The sequence below is a fragment of the Olea europaea genome, chromosome 16, assembly GCF_002742605.1.
Source record: "Olea europaea var. sylvestris chromosome 16, O_europaea_v1, whole genome shotgun sequence".
NCBI lineage: Eukaryota > Viridiplantae > Streptophyta > Magnoliopsida > Lamiales > Oleaceae > Olea > Olea europaea.
Window position 1 is genome coordinate 7,803,028 of NC_036252.1, and position 11,022 is coordinate 7,814,049.

General features: G+C 35.3%; 1 protein-coding gene across 1 annotated transcript in view; it reads left to right on the forward strand.

Moving 5' to 3' along the window:
- Positions 1-7,118, forward strand: part of LOC111411985 (transcription factor bHLH113-like) — an 11,348-nt gene extending 4,230 nt beyond the window's left edge. The window contains exon 4 of the mRNA XM_023042699.1: positions 6,815-7,118. Coding sequence (XP_022898467.1) covers positions 6,815-6,979 — 165 coding nt within the window. The 3' untranslated portion in view covers positions 6,980-7,118. The remainder of the gene's footprint in view (positions 1-6,814) is intronic.
- Positions 7,119-11,022: the final 3,904 nt, after the last annotated feature.

Genomic DNA, 11,022 nt, shown 5'->3' on the forward strand with positions numbered 1-11,022 from the left:
ACCTCGATGCACGGGGGCCAGTGATGATCTGAGATCTTGTCAACCCGAACTCGACCCATGAACCCCGATCACACCATAAACCCCGATTTCAATACTCCCTAAAAACAGCAAAACAAGGTCAGGCATTTGAGGTCGGGGTATGTATGTCGACTCGTCAGCTTTTCTATACGACCTATGGGAACACTAATCCTACTTTGACCACAGTCCCTACCCTGTTAAACTCCTTATTTGACTCAAACAGTGATTTGAATACTTGAGGTAAAACACTAACTCCATTTCCTACGAGGATAAGGATCGTGACAGAATAAGTCCTTCTAGAACTCCACCGTTAACACCTATAAATACACAACTTGTGCTCATTCTTGAGGTACGTTTTTCATTATCTTCAATTTATAGCATCACGCACTTAATTCCCTATCTGATTTAAGCATCGGAGGGGCGATGAACACACACCTCCTTGCCTTTGTTGCAGGTATTCAAAGACCGTCCGTGTTCTTCAAAGTAAAATTCGATCATCAAGTTCGAGATCTTTCAAGTAATATTTTTTGGTAGCATCAGCCACCAATAACAATATCGAGAGAAGCATTACAAAATATTTCATAATATCAAAACATATTTGTTATTTTAAGTAAATTAAATAATGCTATTCTGTTTCTAGTATTTGCTAGGTATCAAGGGCAAATCAACCTCATCACACCACTCAATACAACGTGTCTCATAATATGAACTATTTATGTCATTGGGCAAGTAGGTCAACCATACTTGTGCTCCTATTCTCCATTTCAACACACTGCCCTCCATCTCTTTGTTCAATCTCCACATAACACTGTCCTTATATTCCTCGCCCGAGAAAATCAAGCCACCGGTTTTAGTGAATGCTCGGCTGCCTCCGGTGTACCGTTTACGAAATTGAATGCCACTGCCGTTTGATGGCTTCCACGTGGCAATTTCGGCTCCCGTGGTGTTGTCACATAAAATTGCATCAAATATAGCTGCATTTCCTTCCACATCTTGGTCCCACCTCCAATTTCTTATTTTTGTTCTTGATTTCATTGTTGTCATTGTCTTCACATTAGGAACTTTTGATTTTCCGTTAGTACCCTTCAAACTCTTTTGCATTTCCACCTCTCTTTCCATATTGTCAGTTGACTGGCCCAAGCTCAGCCCGCCCACATAACTTGCACCCACTTCTGGCCCAACCCAGACCCGGACTCTTGATGGAAAATACTTCTCATCCATCCAATCAGCATCCTGATCATTTTTCTTAAATCCTAGTTTCACCACATGGAACCGCAGGTTGTCGACACATGCCTTCACTTGGATAAATCCGTCGCTGAATCCGACTGTATATTCCAATTGAATCACAGCCTCAAGCTGCTGGTGTGCTAGTGCATACTTCAGCACAGATTCTCTGGCATCAATAATAGCTGGGAACTGATTTTTACGTCCATTATTACTGAATTCCAACTGCATGGATTTCGCCGGAGAGTAGCCTTTCAGAATCCATAACCCATGAGACTCCATGGCATATGAAAATCCAAGATTATGAGATGGCAATGGGGCCAAAGACTGTAGTCCAACCTCAACATCACTTGAAACCAACCATTTTGATGCTATGTATCCAAAAGTACGCATGAAGCAAATTTCCACGTCCGTTCCTACAGTGATGAAGAAATTACGAAGAACGGGACCGGCTTTACGTGAGAAAGTTTCGAGGTTTGGAGCAAGCAATGAATGGAAATACAGGGAGCCAACCTCTGATGGCGCATCGCATGCACAAAGCCAGAAAAGGTGGGCAAGGAAGATGAAGTTGAAGAAATTTGAGAAAGATTCTGGTGAGTGGGAGTCTAGAGTCCATGAAACTGGCTCGGGTTTCAGCTTTTGGAGCTGTGAACGAGGGCAAGTGCTATCATGTGCGGTGGGGGAACGGGATACAATCTCTTGAAGGAGTTGGAGTATTAGAGGCAAGAATGGCTTGTCTGAAGCCAAGGGACAAATATCAGAAGTCCATATGATTATCTCTGCTGCAATAGAAGAGTTAGACTCTAGAAAGCGTATAGAGAAAGTGAGAAATGATTCCGACTCAGATCCAAATTTTCGCTCTGCTCTGAGTTCAATAGTTTGCGCTGAATTGTTCTTGAGTCGGGTAGGGTTGGAAGCTGCAAGTAGGAAAGTTTGAGGTGAGTTTGACTCGCTCCACTCATCCGAGTTGGGGAGTTCACATATCCATGACCATATATCCATATTTTCTTGGTGTAATATCCCCTTTCTCTTAAGGATTTTATTGTTTAAGATTCTTGAATATGGAGAAGAGTGCTGGGATTTATAGAGAGAATGAGTGATGCTAAGGTTGCCAACTTGAAATAAGATTTGTGGGTTCAAGGGAATCAAACTTTGTGGTTATGGATGAGACTTGTGTGCACCATTCGATTCTGCGGTTTTGGTCATTGGATGCATTAATTGCTTAGATAATACTAACATTCAAGGCTTATTTTTCTTCTTGAATTAATGTATTTATTCCCCGTTTTAGTATAATATAATTTTGGAGCGTTTGAGAAAAATCGGAAATTGAGGACCATAGCCAAATTTTCTTATTGTTTTCTTAATTTATATGATGTAAATTTGCAAGAAATCGAGTACAGAAGACTAGGGACATTGGATTTTTAGGAATTGTGGACCAAATCGTTCACAAGATCCGTTTTCAATGAAGTTTGGAGGTATTGTCATATAAGACACGGGATATATGGGATTTTTCGTAGTTATGGACGGAAACATACACATTGCCATCTTCTATATTTTTCTCGAGATTAAGTTTTTGCTTGGCTCCTAAATTATTTGATTGATAAATTGATTAGTCTGAATATGTGAAGTTTTCACCTCTGTGCATTTGGATTTGAAGAAAATGTTTGCGTGGTTCGTGCAAAATAAAAGAAGATGTCGTTTTCCTTTCATTTTTATAATTGATGATGATATGTGGAAATTTTACATGAAATGAAAGGAACTTTCATCATTGTGACATTGTTGTATGAAATTTAAATAGCAGTTGATCAGTGCTGTTTAGGTTGGGTGATCGGTTCTGCTGTGCTAATGTGCACGCGGCTTACGATGTTACACGTCCTACAAGACAATGAGTGATTAATGAACTCGTGAACCATTGACTCTACTTACCTTTGTTGCATCTTCGACCGCTAATTTTTTCTTCCAATAGCTAATTATTCTCTTAACTTTTAAAAATGAGGTGGTTGATTTTCATTATAATTGCTTAAGTCGAACATATTTAAGCCGGGCATGTTTTTTAAGTGTGCATAAATTGTATGTCCTATGGAAATATGTAAATAATAAGTGATTAAATTATGAATCTTATGAAATGTGTGAATAAAGAATATGATTGATTATAACTTAATGGTAAGATGATCAAAGAACATAATTATAACAAAGACTGCTCCAAGGTTCTTTAGAAAAATGTGAAATTTTCAAAATAACAATAAAATTGTCATACATTTCATTTTTGTTTGCAAGTTGAGAGCATTTTCAATAAATTCTCTATTTTTAAAGGACATATTCTATTATTTGGAGAGTATTTATAAATTTAGAGAGTTAAAATCTTGAAATGTTCCAACAAATTTTGTATATTTAACACTTAATTTTATTACTCTAAAGAAATATTTATTAATTTTCTCTATCTTTTTGTTTTATTTAACTTTTCTTTAAATTATTTTATTATTTTTCTATATTAAAAATTGAAATACTTTGAATGCATTTAATTATAAAAAGTGAGTTCGACCCACTCTCAAAATTAAAATGTTAATTTGAAGCATCATTTTAAAGGTTAACTCTTCAAAATAGAAAACATGTTATGTTTAAAGAATCTCTTGAAAAAATTCTAATACACACAATTGTTCCATTACCATAAAGTGTGCAAAATCTCAATATTGACTATTGAGCACTGAGAATAAGGAATGACGATCTTCGAGTACAACTTTCTTAGGTTTTGTATAATCTCTACATTTAACAAAATTACTGCCTCGAACATCTTTCAATCCCTAATAAGTTATAGACTTTTGAATTTCTACTTTTATTTATTTATTCTCGTAATGCAAGGAAATAGAATACTCCAACGAATGTTATTAATGAAATGACGTCCCATTTTCCCAAATTTTAAATAAATCACACATACCCCAGATCTCTTTAGCTTTTGGACAACTCTTCATGGTATGTTTCAAGATCGCGTTCAACTAATATATAAAACACAATATGCATCTATTAATAATTTGCCCTCATTTGGTCCCCATTCTTGTCAAATTTTAATGGTTGGAATAATGTTTTTTTGAAAAATGTGTGGTTGAAAAAGAATGAAAAGTTTTTTTTATTTGCGTGTAATATTATTTTATGGAAGATTGTGTGTTTGAAAATAAGAGAGAGAAAAAGAATGATATGAGATAATGGGGGCTAAACGGTGGCAAAATTCTACGAATGGAAGGTGTGAAAAATAACTACAATTTACCAATCATTATCGTATTTGTTTGGTAGTATTTTTAAGTGTTTATCAATTATTAATAAATTGTGAGTATTAATTTTTTTAGCTTTCGTTTGAGTCACATTATTGTAAAAATAAGAATGAAAAATATAATCGCTATGAATCCCACACAATAGATAAAAAGTCAAATATGATCGTTTAATGTGATAAATAATGATTATATTTTTCATTTTAATGAAAAAATAATGAGATTCAGAGAGATGGCATTAATTCATAATTTGCCAAATGCTCATAATTAGGTAAGACAAAAGAACATGCACCTATAACGTGTGGGTGGTATCCACTGGTAATGCGTTTTAGGCTGCGCCACGCAACGCAGTACCCATCCATTCACTTGCTTTTTTCTATATTTTGTGGCAAGAAACGTTGTTAATGTTGGAACTATAAATTTTTTCGTCCAAATTTTTTAAAATAAAATATGATCGAATAATTAATAAAAATTATAAATATACACTTAAAATTAGAGTTTAGTCAGTTAAAGCTCTAATTTTGAACCGGAGTTTAGGGGTCCGAACTGTCTCTTATGAAGCACGGTTTTCTCAGGCAAGTGCTGCGAAATCAGCATCCGTATAACTTAAAGGTAGGAAAAGCCTGTAAATAAGGCTTTTTCCCTCTCAGTAACTCCCGTAACTCCATTCCAAAAAAAAAAGAAAGAGAAAATATATACATATAGAGAGAGCATATGTAGCTTAAGCTGTCCTGTTCTCTGAAATTAACTCGAAACAAGAAGCTGAAGCTTCCGTTGTTTACTCCCATAAAACCCCATCCTTCTTCTACCCAATAACCCACCCCACACCCATACACACACATTACACAATCTTCTGGGTATATCAATGGAGGGTACTGGTAGTGATGGGTTTGAGGATGAATATTTCAATTTCACTTCATTTTTTTCATATGATAATCCTCCGAAAATGCTGTGTTTTGGAGATTATGGCAAAGAATGTGATTTGCAGATTGTGGAGAGTTCTGCTAAAATGGCTGAAAAATCTGGAGTTACATGCAGTGATTCATCCTCCACTTCTTCAACAAATTATGCACTGCCAAAATCCAAGAAGAGAGATGGGTCGGGTAGTGCAGAATTCACTCTGAACTCCGGCGTTAATTCCGGAGCTCTGGCAGGAACCCAGAAATACCGTAAGAAAACCAAGTCGACAAACTCAACTGTGATCTCCGGCCAATCGAAGGTCAGTCGAGACTAGAATTGCATGTAAAGGGAGACTAAATCTAAATACATTTACGTTGCTCAAATGCTTAACATTTTACAAGGTTTGGCAAAATATAGGAAAAGAAAGAGAAGCTTGGTGAAAGAATCACAGCGTTGCAGCAACTTGTGTCACCCTTTGGCAAAGTTTGATTCATTTTATTAATTTACAAATATATTAATTAGTTTAATTACATTTTTCTCTTTACTCTTCCTTTTACACAAATCAAATTGTGGAAATACATACTTGGAAATTGATTGCACAGACAGATACAGCATCAGTGCTTCATGACGCAATGGGTTACATAAGATTTCTGCAAGATCAGGTTCGGGTTCTATGTTCTCCATACATGCACTCTCTGCCTGTAAGTATTTTTTATCACCCCTCAAATACGCATATAGACCTTGTTTGGTAGAGATGAATATCATATTTTGATAAACGTTGATAAAATATGTGATTGAAAAGTTGTGAATCCTATAAGATATATGATTAAATTTAATGATTGACTTTAACTTAGATTTTAATCAGGTTTTTAAGCAATACCAAACTGGGTTATTCTCAGCACCTGATGATCCTTCCCATTAGCCTTTATCTAACAACTTGGAGAGTGTTTGGTACAGTCTAGTACTACATGACCGTAGATTGGATAATACAATTGAGAAAAAAATTTATTTGTTTTGATTTTATTTAATACTGTTCAATATTGTTGAGCCTATATTATAACGATATTGTGAGGCATGGGACATGAACAACATCGGAGCAACAGTGTTATAGCATCGCGTCTAGACATTATTTATGTAAATTGTACATATATAGCAGACTTTTAATGATAAAATGAATCAGCATGCATAACTGTATAATGTTATCATTTGTTCATTGGATTCAATCTAATTTTCAGTTTTAATGTTTATGCAATATTTCCAGTTAATTTTACGTGTTAAAAAACTAAAGTTTAGAAATTAGTAATTTTGAGGGGAAAAAAACAAATTCTGAAGTTCTATCAATGAGCTCAATCCTATCTATTTAATTGATCATTGCACTATTTTCTTGAAAGATGGTTTTGGACATGCAGGAGGACAAAGAAATGAAAGGGGAGAGTGAAACTGAAACAAGGAATGATCTAAGAAGCAAAGGGCTGTGTCTGGTTCCTGTTGAGTTAACCCTACATGTTGCAGACTCCAATGGAGCTGATTTCTGGTTATCTTCTATGATGAACAATAATGTTTTGTCAAACTAAAGACTCGCCTCTTCAGCTTTCTCTCTCTAAGTTGGACATGGCCAAGGATTTTGCTGAAAATTTTGCCCTTTTGACAATACAAGAAAACGATGAATTTTGGGTCGTTTGTGGAAATGAAAATCCATTATGTTCGCCATTTTGTTCGGTTTATTCCTAGATGTGTAATGGAAAATGAATGGTGAAATATGGAGTGAAAAAAAGAAAGAAAAGAAATAGAAAAATCGACCAAATCGATGAAACCAAATAGAGTCAGATTGGTTTGGTTCAGTTAATTTTAATTATTAAAAAGTTGGATCGGATTGGTATCGGTTTAAACAACCAACCGATCCATCAATTAATCGGCCCAATCCTCTAATACATTTTTTTTTCATTCTAATATTCATATTTTTTAAACTTAAATAACAAAATAACCTAAACACAAATACAATTTTTTCTCCAATAATTTGTTTACCGTCTATACTTTTTCTACCAAAACTCCAAATATCAATAGGAAAAAAACTTGAAGAAGAAGTGTTAATGCAAACTTCAAATTTAGATTGTAATCTTACGTTTCATTTTTGTGTAATTATTTGTAGGTAACTATCATATATTTATATGTTAATTTTGGAAACTTTGACCCTTTACCATTTACATTATATATTATTATTATTATTATTGATATGCACTATGCCAGTTAAAAAAATATATGTGCATAGGAAAGCAAAATTTTTTATCCAAAATTGGCAAGCAATTTTTTGTTTTTGTTTTTGGGAACATTGACCCTTTACCATTTACATTATATATATTATTATTATTGATATGCACAACGCCAGTTAAAAATATATATGTGCATAGGAAAGCAAAATTTTTTATCCAAAACTGGCAAGCAATTTTTTTTTTTTTTTTTTTTTTAATTCGTACCAATGTCCAAACTGATTAACCAAACGCTTGGTTCAATTTTAACGATTAAATTGGGTTGGTTTAAGTTGGGATTTACTCAAACCAATCAAGTTAGTTTTGATCTTGAATTGGACTCAAACCAATCTTACACGGACCATGCTCAAGCCTACTTTTGTATTTGCATTTTATTGAAGGTGTCTTTTTATAATGCATTTTCATTCAAGCAAATGAAATGCAAATATTGATAGGCGGACTAAACTATACTATTGAAAAAGAATTCATTAGTGTGCTTAGCCTCTATTTGTCATCATTTACTTTACATTCTTTTCCATTATATTTTTATAGTACTCATTTTTAACCACATACTTTTCACTAAAATAATACTATACGTAAATTTAAAACTTTTTTTTTAACCACACATTCTCCATCAATCACTATTCTATAATACATTTCTTCAAGTTTCGGGGCTCAAATAGGGCCTTAATGAATTTACTGGACGGAGTACATACCACAATTTCATTAGTCTACTTCATTAAAAAAAAAAAAAAAAAAAAGTTGAGAATTCATTGGGGTATATGTTTACTCTGAATTGTCAGTGAAAAAAATGTCCACACCAAATCATGAGTTGTTAGGGCATTTGGAGTTATAAAAAATCAATTAAAATTCAAGTTGGCGAGGCCTCTTAAACTTTATTAGTCCCAGTCTCGATTGGATCGCCTCGAACAACATAATTCACTTCTTTGATTCGCGGATTCGTTCCTCCCGACAGAAAGAGTTGAGAACACTTGCTAATAAAAAAAGGGAAATTTTTATATCTAAAAAGTTAAGTATTACTCGTTTCAAAACTAAGAATAAATTATTCAAATTTTAAAAATCATATTTCTTTTATAAATTAACTTATTAAACATATTTTTATTAATAAGATATATTAATGTCACAATTTTATACAATTTGATCACAATTTATGTATTATCTAGTTACGAATTAATTTTCAATCACAAATAATTTTTTTTATAGGTCACAGATTATTTATCGATTACAAATAAATTTTTTTATAAGTTACAGATTATTTATTGATCATAAGATCAAAATTTTTTATTAGTCGCAACTCATTTATTCATTACAAATTATTAGATTAATTGATAACAATTAATTTTTCAATCACAAGTTAATCAATTGTGAGTTACAGTTATAATATTTAGATCACATATTACAAATTAGCCAATTATTGGTCATAATCAACCAAATAATTGGTCACAAGCATCCAACCCATCTCATCCGACCCATCACCTTCGCCATGATAGCCACCATCACTATCACCATCAGACCTCGCAAAGCCACAACAGTTGCCCAAACACTAATGAAATCGTCACAACTTTATCCAACCACCAACAAAATCATCGCCGCTACCAATAAACCACTGCCACCATTGCCATCCAACATACCAAAACCAGACCAATGCTTATTCCACCACCATCACCAACTGTAACAATACCTGCGCAACCCAACACTGCATCACTACCACTACCACTACCATTGCACGACTGCATAGTTCGTCCCAGTCCGTCGCCGCCGCTGTTGTCGCTATCGCCACCAACAACCACAACCACCCTTTCTCTTTTTCAGTTCTGATCTGCAGCAACCACAACCAAATTGCATCACCCATGCCATCCCACACACGAAGCACCTACCTACAACCACACCACCACAATTGTCGACCACCGCACAATAGATCAAATCAAAAATAAAAAACCGATGAGGACATCACTTGATTGGATCATCATATTTTCTTGTGGATCATTTACTTATGTTTTATTTCATTGGGCTTGTATAATGGGTTTGGCCCCAACTCCTTTTCGTTTTGTTGTTACTTGAGACAGTTGATGATTATGATAAATTGAAATTGATTTTGGCTTGTAGCCAATGTTCTCCCTTCTCCTTTCCCCCTGAATTTCCGCTTCTTCTCCGGTTTCTTCTCCTTTCTTGCTGCCTTTTCGTTTATCCTACATCAAATTTGGTATCAAAGTCGAAACTTGGATAATTTCTCATCTACAATCCAAAAACTTTCTTCTTATCTTCTTTCCAAAAACTTAAAAGAGCAGGACAAACAAAAGAATTTGTTGTGAGAGCAGCAGTTTTCATTTTTTTTTTGCAGTTTCTTTCTTAGTTAAAAAAAGAGAGAAAAAAGAAAGAAAGAGAGAGTTACTATTCGCACTCGGAAAAAAAATAATTTTAGTATTTTCATCATTTTCTGAAAAAAAAACCTTCTGCTGTCGTAAATTTATTTGCTACTCATTCTAAATTACGTCGTTGTTCCCTACCCTAGTCCCAATACAATACTTAGTTGGGCCCTTTTTTTCCCCAAAATCATTAACCCATTACTCAGCCTCAATTCCTACAAAGCCCAATCCCACGTTCGGTCCAAACATCCGAACAATTAAACACATAATTCAAATCTCAAATACACAGGGCCTAACAATTCCTAAACCTATGCACCAACACGGCCCAAATCGTTTATCACCTTCAATTAGGGATGTCAAACGGGCCAAACGGCTCATTGGCTCGTTAAAACTCGGCCTGAGCCGAGCGGGGGGCTCAATCCCACGACCCGAGTCTGCTCGACTCGTCGAGCCTACGAGCTCGTAAAAAAATGTAAATTTATAAAAAAAATAAAAAATGTGCAAATTTACAAAAAAAAATAGAAAAATTAAAAAAATCACGAGCTTGCGAGCGGCTCGTGGGCTCGGCTAGGCTTGACCCACGAGCTCGTGGCGGCTCGTCTTTGACTAGCCCGAGCCGAACTCGTGGGTTAAAGGATCGAGCCGGCTCGGCTTGGCCCATTGCCATCACTACATTGCCCAAATTCTACCCCACAGTTCCACCCCCTTCAATATCCTAGACACCTATATCTCTATGACGTCGGCAACCATCCAATGCATTTTGCGTTGACGTCTCCCACGTCAGCAACCCGTCCACTCACAATCGCCTAACTATTAATCGCCCGTTTTCCACCAAAATCACACACGACTCCCCCCGACTACTATCCATCCCATTGCGGATCCCGCCAACATCTTCCATGCTGGCGCCACCATCTGCCTCAACACCCATCTCTACTCTAGCCATCTCCACCCGTCGCTGCCAACATCTCCAACCCCAGCATCTCA